General features: G+C 42.3%; 1 protein-coding gene and 1 pseudogene across 2 annotated transcripts in view; one reads left to right on the top strand and one right to left on the bottom strand.

Moving 5' to 3' along the window:
* The window catches only part of LOC101292394, a 1,325,780-nt pseudogene that overhangs the window by 352,909 nt on the left and 956,614 nt on the right, over positions 1–16,257 (bottom strand). The window contains exons 160-163 of the transcript XR_184374.1: positions 15,742–16,099; positions 14,836–15,647; positions 13,044–14,722; positions 12,165–12,918 (exon numbers count right to left, since the gene is read on the bottom strand). The product of XR_184374.1 is annotated as an uncharacterized LOC101292394 (transcript). The remainder of the gene's footprint in view (positions 1–12,164; positions 12,919–13,043; positions 14,723–14,835; positions 15,648–15,741; positions 16,100–16,257) is intronic.
* On the top strand, positions 6,834–8,236 carry LOC101299841 (epidermis-specific secreted glycoprotein EP1-like). The gene has a single exon (XM_004294072.1). The coding sequence runs from the start codon at positions 6,848–6,850 to the stop codon at positions 8,135–8,137; it is 1,290 nt and encodes a 429-aa protein (XP_004294120.1). The 5' UTR covers positions 6,834–6,847; the 3' UTR covers positions 8,138–8,236.

Below are 16,257 nucleotides of genomic sequence, written 5' to 3'. Positions count from 1 at the left end.
CTCTACTACTACTCTCTCTCTCTCTCTCTCTCTCTCTCTCTCTCTCTCTCTCTCTCTCTCATGGCTGCCTTAACGTTCTCTCTCTCTCATGGCTGCCTCAATGTCGACGTCGACGTCGACGACGCCTCAAGGACGAGCACGACGCCCCGGTGAGGAGCTCGACGAGGATCATGATGTCGAGCCGCCTCCGGCATCTCGGCGGTCGCTGCAAATCAGAGAGTGACCGCCGATCGCTTCGATCTGCTTCGTTGTAGATCAACGATCCGCCACCACCGTCCCATGCCATCGACTCCGGCGGTGAAGTTTCCAGCCACTCAACGACTCCATGTAGCGCCAGTAAGTGAGATCATATGCTTAGTATATGTGTTAGTTACATATGTAAGTACTCCAAAAGTACTTGTTATTGAGTTGTGGAACTGCAGCAGATAGCCGATGTTTTCGAAAAGGAGAAGGGACAGGAGAAGCAGATAAAAGTCGGTCTAGAGTCTACGGAGACTGACTTTCAGAAGGTATGATTATGCCATTCTCAGATTTTAACAGCTTACATGACTTGTGTTTTGGTCCGAAGAGTCTAACTTGTATTATTGTTGAAAGAAGATGGTGGCAAAAGAGTTGGGGATAATGATGCACTGCAATGTGAAGTACTCCAATTTGAGACACAAGAGCTGGATGTATTCTTGGTAAGCTGAATTTATACTTACTAAGTTGGTAAATGTATAATTTGGCTCCATATATACATGAGTATATACTATGCTTACACAATATTGTGGGTCTCTATGTGCAGGAACATTCTGCCTTGTCGACTTAGCTTCAGAATTTCAAACTAGTTGATACAGATAACACTGGAACTTTCAACATCTGTGTGAATTGTCTTTCTTAAAAGTGTGATTTTATTACAATGATAACTTTATCATTAAAAGTAACGGCTTGTGGTCTGTAACTTGATTATTGTGGTTTGTAACGGTTATTATGGTCTGTAACTTGATTATTGAGGATTGATAAGTGATTATTGGGGTCAGTAAGTTGTTATTTGAGGTTTGTAATCTGATTATTAAGGGCCAGTAAGTGATTATTGGGTGTCAGTAAGCAATTATTGGTGTCAGCAACTGATTATTGGGGGTCAGTAACTAAGTTATTAGGGGTTAGTAACTGATTATTGGGGGTCAAGTTATTAGGGGTCAGTAACTGATCATTGGGGGTCAGTAACTGATTATTGGGGGTCAGTAACAGAGTTATCGGTGACCAGAATCCGGCGACTGGAGAAAATTTGAGTTACTGGGGGTCAGTAACCGAGTTACTGGTGACTGGAATCCGGCGACTGGCGAAATCCGGTGACCGGAGTCCGGCGGCCAGTGACTGGAGTCCGATGAGGTTCCGGCCAATTATTCTCTCTCTTCCACTTTCTCTCTCTATGCATGTTTAAGGGGTGAGGGTAAAATAGTCTTAAAATAATATGGTTTGTTAAGACTTTAGTAAAGATTTGTGCATTTGGGCATAAAGATTTATGCATTTGGATATAAAAAAGGTTACCTTATATTAAAATGGGCTAATGAAAAAGATTATCATTGGAATAGGAAATGAGGGGTTTAAATTAGTACTAAATGGACATTTTTCCTTATACATATTCCTAGAGGGTTTAGTACGTAAGAATATAAGATTACTAATTTACTATTCAAGTACTCTGCATAGGTACTATATGGTTTAAGGGGGAAAGTAGCATCTTTAAAAAAAAAAGGTGCTGATATATAATATTAGTACACTACAAACTCATCAGATCTGTAAAATTCTGCAGCTTTGAAAGGAATTGAATCAAACATGGCGTCTACTTTAGTGGTTGCATATAATATTGTTATATCAAATACTTATAAAAGACCATCCCATGGACAATCCATATCCATGTCAAGAAGAAAATGATAAATAGGTTTCAGATTCGATCTCGGATCAACATAAATAGAGGACTATCTGATCGGTGTAATACAAGCTTAAACCAAGCTACAATATGTCTTCCCCTACCTTCACAATGTCATTGCTCTCTTTGTTTCTTCTCTCACTGTTTGCTTCCATTGCTCAAGCTCAAGTTCCTGCTGATCGAACTTTCAAGCTTGTCAATCAGGGAGAGGATGGGGATAACACCGTTGAATACTGGGCACGTTACCATATGTTGTTTCAGGTCTTCGCCTCCCCTTTCCAACTTGGCTTCTACTACAACACCCCAAATGAATTCACTCTTGCACTTCGGATGGGTTTGCAAAGTTCAGATACAGTCATGCCTTGGGTTTGGGAGGCCAACCGGGGAAACCCTGTCGGCGAAAATGCCACCTTCTCGTTGGGGAGAGATGGCAACCTTGTCTTGGCCGAAGCCGATGGCCAAATGGCTTGGCAAACCAACACCGCCAACAAAGGTGTTGTTGGCTTCAAATTGCTTTCCAATGGCAACATGGTACTCTACGACTCAAAGGGTAAATTCGTGTGGCAAAGTTTTGACTACCCTACTGACACTCTGTTAGTAGGACAGTCTCTACTGGCCGGAAGAGTGAACAAGCTCATTAGCCGGCTCTCGCGGGAAGAAAACAGAAATGGCCCTTATAGCATGGTTTAACCCAAGGGATTGTTCTTGTACTATAAGAGCAGCAATTCCCCAAAGCCATTACGCTACTCTCAACTGATCGATTACCATTCAGAAGGGAATGTCGTCGTTGGATCATGTGACGTTGAATAGCGCTACTGATAATGGTTATGTTTGGGACTTAACATTACAGTCATCGGCTGGAAATGCCTATGTTGGTAGCCCTAAATTCAATGGCACCTTAACGTACCTTAGGCTTGGAATTGATGGAAACATCAAGCTTCACACTTACTATGGCCAGGTAGATAAATGGGAGCAGATCTTCTCTCTTTTTGATAAAGACATGGAATCGGAGTGCCAGTTACCGGAGAGATGCGGTAGCTTAGGCGTTTGTAAGGACAACCAATATGTTGGTTGCCCGTCGTCTAAAGGACTGCTGGGTTGGAGTGAGACTTGTGCACCGGAGAAGCTTACTTCTTGTAATGCAAAGAGTTTCCATTACGAAGGTATAAAGATAATTGGCAATCCTTTATCATGCAAAACACTTGGAGTTATTGTCATCTGAACAAGAACAAGTTACAGAAATCACTAGCATCCCTTATAGTCTCAGGTAAATCATGCATATGCATATCATATGTTTTTCACAGAGGTTAGCAGCTTCGATTGCTGCTATCCTAATGTTGTGTTAGCTGTTGTCTGCATTTTTCAAAGAACCTGTGCTTTAGTTTAATAGGTCTTTGCTGTTGTTCAAATTCAAATTGACAACTGATTGTGGGAAATGCCTTGGGGCTCAAACCAGTCTAAGGGTTGAGATCTTTTGTTATGCCAACCCGTGACCAAATGGTTTGATGCTTAAGGCTTCAGCTTGGATTTTATGATACATTATCCAATACAAAGCTAGTCCCTGTGTGATTCAAAGACCAGTCGCTATCGGCTGTGTCAAGCTCCACTAATGGACTGAGTAAGAGGGTTTGAAACCTCTTTGCTCCCTGTTTTGAATCGTTCATGTTTTAGGAAAGGTTTCTTTGTCTTATTGAGATTGCTTGTGTCTTCTGTCCATTTGGATACATCACTTTCAGTAGTGTAGCCAAACACTTCTGTCCAAACCTTTTTGAAACATGTTGAGGTCAGCTTGCATCATCTTTGATGCCTTGACTGCCTATATATATCTATAGCTTTGGCTTTGCTCAATGGTTGTTGAAAATTGCCTTATTGCATTTTCTTTGTTGAGTCTAGTTTTAGCTTGCATTGTTCATGCTGCTCTAAGTCTTCTTCGTGACTGTAAACCTTAGAGCTTGAACTCAAAACTTCTTTCATCAACTCATATCATGTTGCATACCATGAGGGATGTGTAGTGCAACCAACCCAAGAAGCGTTCAAGGTTGAATCTGCTAGTGGTTAGCTAAATTTACGAACAAAGCTTCTAAAAGTGTTCCATGTTGTAAGAGCTTAGAAACAAGAGAGGGAATAAGTCTAGACTAGTTTGAGACTGGGAATGATAGCACTGTGGTAGTGTATCACTAGAACTATTATTCTTGTAAGATGTTACTTCAATTTAATGGAAATTTTTGTCTCTCAAGACTTAGAGACAAGTAGTTTTTCTCCATGCATTCAGGGTTTCTGTGAGTAAAAAACATCCTTGTGTTGTTTCTTTATTTGCTGCAATTTACTTTCTACAAACTCGTATCTTGTGAATCTGAGATAACACAAGTGATTGCTATCCTCGGATACAGAAGTTAACGAAAATTCAAAAAAGGCATATTAGATCGATCATTTCTCGAGTATGTACACTACTGGATCTGCTACAAAGGAGGTTGATTGTGGCAAAAAGTGTAGCTCAGACTGCAAGTGTTTGGGGTACTTCTACAACCAGGACACCTCAAGATGTTGGATTGCTTATGACTTGATGACCTTGACTAAGGTTGTCAATTCTACTCATGTGGGTTACATTAAGGCACCTAATCACTAGCTAGTATATCCGTGACAGATTATTTTTGTTGTATTTGGCATTTCCCTTCTTGATTTGAACCTCTCTTCTTTTGTCATTTGTCATGAGTTCAGCTTGAAATATCATGACATGAATGTGCTAGCTTATTCCCTACGTGAAATTGCATTACTGGCGTGATTGCTACTTTCAAAGAACATTCCATGATTTTAGATTTACATTACTATCTTTGATATAACATTTGTTTTTCAAAATCTTGATTCTTTGTATCTGTAATGTAAGTAAACTATATGTTAAAAACAAAAAAAAACAGAAATCTAGGTGGAGGTCAAGCCCCTTGGTTAGATCGACTGACTTACAAACCTACATTTGATCGAAGAAGGGAAAAAATTGGCCTATAAATATTTTGAAGCGAATATACTATAGTGCACTTAACTATTGAAATAGAAATTCGCTACAAATGGAGAAGAAAAACACATAGGATCAGTGGATATATCAAAATAGGTTGTTAATGCATGTGTAGTATTATACCCCATTTTCTATATCAGCTAGATCGACCGAAAAGAAGTGCTCAATGGTATTTCTCATTTGGCCTCACTAATTGATCGAGATCAAGAATTGGCCCATGTATATCATCATGCCCCTTGAATCACACGAAGTGGTATACTTACCAACTGTTCTATCTTCTGTTTTTTTTTTTTTTTCAATTAGTTGGTTTTTGTCATTTGATTGCCCTTTTATTGTCTAAAATCGACAGAATATAAACAAGTAGCGTAGTCTGGACAGATCATTTGTAAGTCTTTATATAAGATAAAACATACCGTATATTACTGAGCTCGTTGCATCGTTGAGCATGAAGATATCGATCACTAATAATTGGTTTGGTATCAAAACTAAAAGGTACGTACTCACTTGTCACTAATGAATATTCTACCATGTAAGTAGTGATGATTACACTAGTTAATTAGTTAGGCCTTCAAAACCAGACGTTGTAAACCCTCAAACGTACGCACAAATGAGAAGGGTCTGCCTGCCTCATTTTGGGAAGGTCGACATCAGTAAGGCATATAATCATGTATATTGTTAGACTAGAAGTTAAATTTAGTCATTTTGTATATAGCAATATGGATATCGATGTCGTATCAAAGAAAATGGATATGTTTGATGAGCTGTGTAAACTTGTTTGAGGTGAATCAGGTGATCGGTGATATATGCATATATATGTTGGTCCTTGTAGCACACACATCACGCATTCACGCTACAAGCTTTTAGCGAATTAGTCTTTCAATATAACAAAGTTTGTAGTTAGTTAATCAAAGAATCTCAATAATCAGGGGAATATCCAAAATTCCACAAACATATAATTCGCTTAGCAGCTCAGCCTTAGCTACATTGATTGTTTATCTAAGGCCATTAGGCCAACATTCGTTCTAAAAGGACAAGAGGCTACCGACGGCAACTCAGTACGTAATTCATAGGCTGCTAGCCAAGCTTTTCACTTCGACAGTTTAGGATTTGGTTGTTGTGAAAAGAAAAAAAAACTTAGTAATTTGTAGATGACCTTAATTACTCAACATCTCCGTTCGTAACATCATTATTCTCATCAAAACTCTCAAGAAAAACAGTAACTCATGAAAACCCTGAAGGAAAAAAAACAAGGAGTTGTAGAGTACTATATGATATAACATGTTTCTCTAGTTATATTAATATTGGGGGAATTGATCTTTGTATTATTAGGTCGATCCAATTCAAACAGATGAAAACGGTTTAGAAATTTTGAAAGGTTTCCATATGTTTTCGAGTTTTAAATTTGGTTCGAATTCCTGATACCCCTTAATACTTAAGACAAAACCAACATTTCACTGCCAGTTCTTTAGTTAATTTGCCCTAATATTTGATGACCAGATCGATAATTGTATCTGTACACACATATAGCTACTATAGATGCCCGGCAGGCGAAGTGGGATGGATAAGAGTAGCATGTTTGATGCTGTCGATCGATACACGTTATACAGATCGGCATTAATCTTAAAGAAGTTGCAAGGAAATATATATAATATCAGTTCAGTGAAAGACTTTCTATAAATGGGCAGCTGTGAACGGATTTGATCAAATCTGGCGTCTCTAGATTCGTCGTTATACATATATGTCAACACTTCACTTTAATATTACATATTATGAGACCAAATCCACAGGATATCCAAATCCAAATCCCATATCCAAGTTTAGAAGAAATGATGTACACGAAGCTTTCATCAGATCCATAGACTATAATATCATCAGTATAAATATAGGATTATCGAAGCACTATTCTACAGCTTAAACCAAGCTCCAACATGTCTTCCTCCACATTTACAAAGCCATTGCTTTCCCTACTTCTTTTCTCCATCTTTGCTTTCATTGCTCAAGCTCAAGTTCCTGCAAACGAAACTTTCACGCTTGTCAATGAGGGAGAATTCGGGCCTTATGTTGTCGAGTATTTTGGAGACTACCGTATGCTACCTCAAGTCTTCGCCTCCCCATTCCAGCTTGGTTTCTACAACACCACCCCTAATGCCTTCACTCTTGCTATTCGTATGGGTTTGACGCGTTCGGAGTCACTTATGCGTTGGGTTTGGGAGGCCAACCGTGGAAACCCCGTCGGCGAAAACGCCACTTTCTCATTGAGGACTGACGGGAACTTGGTCTTGGCCGAAGCCGATGGCCGAGTGGCTTGGCAGACCAACACTAGCAACAAAGGTGTAGTAGGCTTCACATTGCTTCCCACAGGCAACATGGTCCTCTGTGACGCAAATGGTAACTTTGTGTGGCAAAGTTTTGACTCCCCTACCGACACTTTGTTGGTAGGTCAGTCTCTACGCGCCGGTGGAGTAAGCAAGCTCGTCAGCCGGGCGTCGGAGAAAGAAAACAAAGACGGTCCTTACAGTTTGGTATTGGAGCCAAAGGGGTTGTTTTTGTACTACAAGAGCAGCATCTCCAAAAAGTCACTGCTCTACTCACAATTCACTGACATTCAGCAGGGAACGTTGGAGAATGTGACTTTGAACAGCGCTACGGATGATGGCTGTGTTTGGGACTTATCGTTCTTGACCTCAGGTGGAAACAATCTCTATCTTGCTAGACCCAAGTTCAATGGCACATTGACATACCTCAGGCTCGGAATTGATGGAAACATCAAGCTTTACACTTACTACGGCCAGGTAGATTCATGGGAGCAGACCTTCACTCTATTCGACAGAGACTCAAGGTTCGAAACCGAGTGCCAGTTGCCGGAGCAATGCGGGAGCTTGGGCGTTTGCGAGGACAACCAGTGTGTTGCTTGCCCAACGTCTAACGGACTTTCGGGTTGGAGCACGACATGTGCGCCGGAGAAGCTAACTTCTTGCAAAGCAAACAGCTTCCACTACTACAAGGTTGAAGGGGTCGATCATTTCTTGAGCAAGTATAACAGAGGATCAGCTGTGAAGGAGGTTGATTGTGGTAAGAAGTGCAGTTCCGACTGCAAGTGTCTGGGGTACTTCTACAATAGGGATACATCAAGGTGTTTGATAGCTTATGAGTTGAAGACCTTGACCAAAGTAGCCAATTCGACTCATGTGGGTTTCATCAAGGCACCTAACCACTAGTATGCATGGAACTAGCCAGATCACTTATTTTAACCTTCGTTTTTGTCATTGAATTCATACTCGATCATAATGTCATGAAATAAATATATGTTTTCAATGCTCAAGGCATCTATCTGTGGATCTACTTTTAACTTTGTGGTATTGTTTATACTTTATACAAAAATTCTTCAATGCACGAAGGTACAAGTGAATCGAGCAACTAATATGCAGTATTTTGATCCGGTCATCTACGTCTCACTACATACATATATATTAATACCGTTAACAAAATTGAAAAAAAAAAAAAAAATCTCAAGTGTTTCCAATTAAGGAAGTGAGAACACTAGGTCGAAGAAGATGTATTCTTATTATGGGCGTTTAATTTGATCGGATCAAAAATAAAATTAAAATGTAGGAATTTATAGGGTCTCTAGTATTCATTTAATCTTCCTATACGGCGATTTGAGCATTTAGACATTAATGGTGCGTAGAATCCGCTCCCCCTTAATTATGTAACAAATTTAAAAGTCGCCATAACCCTAATTCATTATTTTAGAGAGAATAATTATAGAGATAAAAGGAAAAAGAAAAAATTAAGTAGAAATTTTAATGTGACGCACTTCCACTTCATAAAGTGAGAATATATAATCACATGCATATTTTTACTATGGTGATCCAATAACGTAGATATACGTGACTCTTTCCCGCTACGAACCTTATATTACATGCATTTACCATGAAACTGTTAATTGTCATGACATGCATTACTGTCGCATTCTCATCCTTGGAAAATAAATCAAAGAGCATGCATTTTGGATCCTATATATGTCACATGATTAAACATTGTTTGCTCAAAGTATTGCATGCATGACTAGATTATTGTTATATGTATACACACACATATATATGGTATATGTAGAGGTACATTGATTCTATATCTTTAAAGTAAGAGAATTTGGGTTCTTATTAATATGCTCATGTTATTCTATATATTATATAATGAGATATTGGTGAGAATTAATATGACATAATCTCATGAAAACTGTAATCTAGTACACAACTAACTGAAAAGTTTAGATCGAACACTAACAGAAAAAAAAGTACAAAGTTTCACAGCACTAATAGATGAACTTATGGGGTTTGTCTATCATACCATATGATATGACATACCTATTGCAAATGTGTCTAATTGTATGGCACATGAGAGTTTTTGAAGGGGTAAATAGTCATTACATGGTCATTTAGTTGTTTCTTCAATCAATGATAACCACATATTTTGTGAGATATGCTATACCATATGGTATACTAGAATTTTCCGAACTTATAAGTTATCACTATCCGATTTTCAAAGCATCACAACCCAACTCCCACTCCTCCAACTTCACTTACCTATACACATGAACAGAGAACAGCATCACTACAATACGTCCTGATATTCAAGTCTAAAGCTATCTAGCGCAAGATACCTAACAAGAGCTATATTGGACAACACTGAAGTTCTCATACAACACTGAAGTTCAATCCTAATCATTGAAGTTCTCATACAACACTGTGCCATCTAACTTTATTCTTGATAATAAAATGGACATGTGTCAATACACTGAGAGGATGGATATTTTGATGGGCAAATAAAGGTGGGCGGCAAATTTGTATCCACTAAGTATCTACCAAAATTTGGCACCGTATCATTCGGTTTACAAAATGAATCAATATGAATCAATCAAGGGTTCCACTTGTGTGCCTTAAGGTATGGATACCCAACAAGTTTTGACTTGCTATAGCAAGTTAAAGCAAACTAACACCGTTAACTCTCCGTTAAGTCTCTCTATATCTACAGTTTTCATTAGAAATATCTACCATTCAGATGAGCAAAATCACACAAAAGTAGACTTTCTAGAAATCAAAATGATTCTTGAGACTGTCTACAACTATCATAAGAAAGATCTACTACTGTCATGAAAAATATCACAGAAAATGTTGCAAGTCAAAAGACACATTTAACATAAGACACATCTACTGTTTTCATTAGAAAAGTAGACTTTCTACAAATCAAAATTGTTCATGAGATTGAATCAACTCAAGGTAAAATTTGCAACTCTACATTTAACATAAGATACATCTACTGTTTTTATTACAAATCTCTACCATTAACATAAACGAAATCAAAGAAAAGTAGACTTTCTAGAAATCAAAATTGTGAGATTGAGATTGAACCAACCGAAAGTAAAATTTTCAATTCTACATTTAACAAAAGACACGTCTACTATATTCATTAGAAACGTATACCATTAACATAAGAGAAATAAAAAAAAGTAGACTTTCTGGAAATCTAAATTGTTCTTTAGATTGAAGTAACCCAAGGTAAAAGATGCAAAGTCTACATTTAACATGAGACACAAATATAATTTTCATGCAAAATGTCTACCATTAACATAAGAGAAATCAAAGAAAAGTAGACTTTCTGGAAATCAAAATTGTTCTTGAGATTGAAGCAAATCAAGGTAAAAGATGCAAAGTCTACATTTAACATAAGACACAACTACTTTTTTCATAAAAAATGTCTACCATTAACATAAGAGAAATCAAAGAAAAGTAGACTTTCTGGAAATCAAAATTGTTCTTGAGATTGAATCAATAATGGAAGGTGAAAGTTGCAAAGTCAACATTTAACATAAGACACATCTACTATTTTCATTAGAAACGTCTACCATTAACATAAGAGAAATCAAAGAAAAGTAGACTTTCTGGAAAATTAAATTGTTCTTGAGATTGAAGCAAATTAACCAAGGTAAAAAATGCAAACTCTACATTTAACATAAGACACAACAACTTTTTTCATAAGAAATGGCCTTAGAAGGCCTTCTCATAGATTTGTATAGGGCTTCTAGGCGGGTTTAGGCCAGACCAACGCTTTGCCCCCTTTGTATGAACCTTTATAATATTATTATTAAATCAAATCTTTCCCGCTCTTGTCAACTCTTGTGTAAGAACTGCCTTCCCAGGAAAAAATCTTCTTCCAAGATTTGGTGGGGGTTTCCAATGCAACTACTCGCTTGGAACGCGGGTAGTCATTATGGAACAACGCGTCCGACCTTATCTCCAAAGCTCATATCTCGGAGCAAATCGCTGCATGGAGGACATCTGTTGAAAGGAAAATCACCCTTTTCGCCTATAAAAAGAAATGCTTGGCCGGGGCGAAGTACCAGTTAAGTCTTTGCTCCCTTGTCATGGGCTCTTATACCCTTCTGTACATCCTCTTATCCCTGCTTAAAGCAAAGCCCCCACCTCACATTTCCACTCTTCGTTCTTTCTGATTCTGAAAATCTACTCTCAGGCCGGGAGTGATTCTGAAAATCTACTCTCAGGTCAAGCCTTTGTTTGGACAAACTAATGGTTGGGTATCTTCTGCCTTGCACCGGCTGTTCTGTCCAAACGTGAGGCTTTCGAGGCTCCGCATCCGCTTGCGCTTCAGGTTCTGGTCAATGCCTTTCAAGCACCTTCCAGGCATGACCGGTAGCATGAGGGACCCTGGTCCAGTGGACCTCTAGCTTCCCAACAATTTGTCTTAGGTCCGGGCCGGTGTCAAGGCTCGTGCTGGTCTAAAGAAGCGGGATGTTTGCCAACTTTAAACGAAGGATGTGGCGGCAGTCTCTTCTTCAACCCTACAAGATATGCGGGTTGAGGCTTCCAATATCTGCAGATCTATGCCTCCGTTTGTAAACATAGTCTAATTTCACCCTTTCTGTCAATGTAGTTGCTTCGGCCGCAAAGCCGATGTTCGAAACTTGTATTGAAACAACGCCAAAAAGGTAAAATAAATGAATTTATTGCTTTTTAGGGCCTCTGGAATAGGCCCAAATCTTGTACTGGCCTTTGCGTTTAGACTTTGCACGTTTACAGAAAATGAAGCAAAATAGAGTTATCCTTATTTAGGGCCTCTGGAATAGGCCCCAATCTTATACTGGCCTTTTTAGGCTGGTATGTTAAACGTACTCTGTCAGTCTTCTATCCCGGGTTGCCCCCTAGTGTTAGGCGGCAGAGCGAGAACGCGAAGGCGCATAGCACTATTGACAGTGGCGACGGGGCCTGGGGGAGGTGGAGGATCCTCGCGTTCCCAAACTCCTGCAATGTGGCGCTTGAGGAAGCGGCCATTAATAGGATTGCGATGAATGGGACCGTCCAAGTCGCGCAGGTGGTATGCCCCCTTGAGAAGTATACAATGAATAATAAAGGGGCCTTCCCATCGAGCAGACCACTTGCCCCGACCATCGGTTTTTTCCCCAAGTGGGAGTACCGCGCGCCACACCTTCTGGCCCTCAGCATAACTGCGTCCGCGCGTGACCTTATCATACGAACGTGCGATGCGTTGTTTCTCGAGGACGAGATTGTTGAAAGCGGTGACGCGGTGCTCGTCAAGATCTTCAAGCTCCTGCCACATGGCTTGGACGTAATCCTCGTCAAGTAGTTGATGCTGTTCTTGAACGCAGAGTGAAGCGATATTGATCTCAAAGGGAAGGACGGCATCATGACCGTACATGAGAGCGTACGGGGTGGTATCCGTCGGGCCGCGCTTCGAAGTGCGGTAAGCCCACAAGGTGTGGTAGAGTTCCTCATGCCAGACACGCGGGTTCAACTCCAACATCTTGCGGAGGATGCCAAGGATGACCTTATTACTAGCCTCCGCCTGGCCGTTGGACTGTGCATAATATGGCGTAGAGTGGAGAAGCTTGATTCCGTAGTCGTTTAAGTACTTAACAACTGAATCAGCCATGAAAGCTGCCCCATGTCCGTAACGATGCACTCTGGGATACCAAAGCGGGAGATAATATTACAGAAAATAAAGTTGCGAACCGAGTTGGCGGAGGCAACCTTGAGTGGTTCGGCCTCGACCCATTTGGTAAAGAAATCGGTGGCGTGGATAATGAACTTATGCTGCTCAGAAGAATGGGGATGAATGATGCCAACGAAATTTATCGCCCAACCGCGACCCGGCCAAGGTTTAATGATAGGCTGTAACGGGATGTTGGGAATGTGTTGCACTGGTCCGTGAGCCTGGCAGTCTTGGCAACCTCTGGCGAAGGCAATAAAGTCTTTCAGAATGGTTGGCCAGTAGTACCCATGGCGACGGATCAACCATCGCATTTTTGGCCCGGCCTGGTGCGAGCCGTAAACCCCACAATGGACCTCGCGCATGATACGTTTAGCTTCGTTCCCATACACGCAGCGGAAATCGTTTCCGTCTTCCCCACGCTGCCGGAGTTCGCCATTGCGTAAAACAAAGTTTAAGGCGAGGAAACGTATTTGCCTGGAATGAGCGGCGTCGTTGGGGTTCTGGAGGTAGGCGATAAATGGTAGCCGCCAATCCTCGTCGATAGGGTCCAAGGTCGCAACGTCAGGGGTGTCGGCCTGAAATTGCCCCCTAGCGATGAAAGAGGGAAGCGTACGGCGTTCGACTTTGAGCAAACGTTCGCGCACGCTGTCGCGCAGGCTGAGGCCGGATGCTATCTGGGCGAGTTCGTTGGCGGCGAAGTTGAACTCACGTGGTATGTGCTCGATGTAGACGTCGTCGAATCGATCCAATACCTCAAATGCCTTGCGCAGGTATGGTTCAATGGACGAGCTTAAGCATTTGAACTTTTCCACCAGCTGGTTAACGACTAACAAAGAATCGCCAAAGATCTGAACCTCGCGGACTCCTAAATCCAACAAAATCTCTAGTCCGATGATCAGCGCCTCGTACTCAGCCTGGTTGTTGGTACATTTGAAATCGAGCTGGAACGAGTAGGAGAAGCGATCTCCAGCGGGATTGGCTATGGCTATCCCAGCTCCGGCTGCGGTATCAGTCCGTGAACCATCAAAGTACAGGGTCCATGGAGCGAGTGCCACAGGAGCGAATTCCAACTCGCGAAACGCCGTGAGCTCTGAGGGTGGGTGATGAGCGAGAAAGTCTGCTATTGCTTGTCCTTTTACTGCCTTTTGCGGAACATATTGCAACGAGAATTCGGACATGGCTAAGATCCACTTGCCGATGCGTCCCCGCAAGACAGGGCGGGAGAGCATGTATTTGACCAGGTCGGATTGAGCGATCACAACCGTGGTAAAGGCAAGCATGTAATGGCGCAGCTTGCACCCTGCAAAATATAGGGTAAGACACAACTTCTCCATAGGTGAGTATCGTGCCTCACACTCAGTTAACACCCTGCTAAGGTAATAGACAGCGTGTTCTACCCCGTTCACATCGTCTTGGGCCAGGAGTCCGCCGATGGACAAGTCTGCAGCGGCGATATAAAGTTTAAGCGGGGTACCATCGCGAGGTGGGATCAGGACTGGTGGGTTCGTAAGGTAGTCCTTGATTCGATCGAAGGCCTGTTGATGTTGTGGTTCCCAGACGAACTTGGTTGCCCCCTGGAGCTTGAGGAGGGGTGAAAAAGGCTGGACCTTCCCTGCCGCGTTGGATATGAAACGGCGGAGAAAGTTGATTCGCCCAAGCAGCTGTTGAAGCTCCTTCTTCGTCTTTGGGGGTGAAGCGGTGATTACCGCCTGTGCCTTGTCCTTTGGGATTTCGATGCTTCTTTGATGCACTAGGAAACCAAGGAAATCGCCGGCCTCCGCGAAAAAACACACTTGGCGGGATTCATCTTCAGGTTATGTCGGCGCATCCGTGTAAACACCTGCCGCAGGTCTTCAACGTGGGTTGCCCGTGTTTTGGTTTTGACTACCACATCGTCGATGTATACTTCGATCAACTTCCCCAAGATGTCATGAAAGATGAGGTTCATGGCGCGTTGGTACGTTGCCCCCGTGTTTTTAAGTCCGAAAGGCATGACAACGTACTCGAACGCGCCGGCAAAACCAGGGCAGCGGAAAGCGGTCTTGTGTCGATCTTCCACAGCGACGGGAATCTGATGGTATCCGGCCGTTCCATCCATAAATGATAACACCTCGTGCCCCGCGGCGGCATCAATGAGTAGGTCAGCCACAGGCATGGGGTATATATCCTTCGGTGTTGCGTTGTTTAGGTCGCGGTAATTAACACAGACGCGAATCTTGCCATTTTTCTTGCGGACGGGGACAACATTGGACAGCCACTCGTTATACTTTGCCACGCGAATGATGCTCGATCGGTGCATGCTTTCAATCTCTTCCTTGACTACGATCTGAGTCTCAGTTCGCAAGAATCGGCCGTCCTGCCGTACTGGACGTCGGTCGGGATAAGTTGGTAACCGGTGGCAGACCAAGTCCGGGGACAAGCCGGGCATGTCTTCGTATTTGTCGGTGAAGCAATCCCTGTACTCGCATAACAGGGCAAGAAGGGTTTCATTTTCGTCCTCCGCCAACTTGGCACTGATAGAAATAAGTAAGAGCTTTTCTGCAGTCCCTACGTCAACTTGTGAAATGGGGTCGCGGACTTGAGGTGGTGTGTCGTCCAAGGCGGCGGGAGCTAAATGAATAACTTCCTCCTTGGTATCGGAATAATCCACCACTTCATCTACATATTCCATAGTCGCGACCTTGTCGTAGGCTTCACGTTCTGCCCAGTACGAAAGGAGTCTTTCGCACAAGGACTCGCTAGCCTTGCGTGCCTCCTCTGAGAAGGCACTATTCATCAGAACGGGGTGTGGGACTCGCGATGGTGTGAGGACGTTGCAAATCGTCCTTCGCCTGGGTAAGTCCCCATCGCGTTAGATTGGAGGCCGTTATTCCATATGGGCGTCCTTTGTTATCGACGCCTTGAACATCCAACGGACCCAAGTCTGTAATATAATATCGGGCATCGTTGAAGTTGGCGGAGATAGAGAATGGCCGCGGGTCGGCTTTGATGATGACTGCTTCACGGTTCTCGGCGTCCCAAATCATGAGTTCTTGGTGCATGGAGGAAGGCACGCAAAAACTTCTGTGAATCCAATCTCGGCCAAGAATCATGCTGTAAGAAGAAGCGCATTCGGCGACGAAAAAGGTGTAAACCCGTGATGCCGGCCCGACCTTGACCCGTAGGAATAGCAAGCCTAGGGTTCTGGACACTTGCCCGGTGAAGTTCTTGACTGTTAAGGACGTGGTTTGGATCATCGAGCGCGGGATGTCTAGGAGTCCCATGGTACGGGTTGTGACAACATTGACCGCGGCACCGGTGTCGACCATGA

This window comes from Fragaria vesca, linkage group LG3 (assembly GCF_000184155.1).
Source record: "Fragaria vesca subsp. vesca linkage group LG3, FraVesHawaii_1.0, whole genome shotgun sequence".
Lineage (NCBI taxonomy): Eukaryota > Viridiplantae > Streptophyta > Magnoliopsida > Rosales > Rosaceae > Fragaria > Fragaria vesca.
Note: the sequence above shows the minus strand (reverse complement) of the source record. Positions and strands in the feature narration are given on the sequence as shown.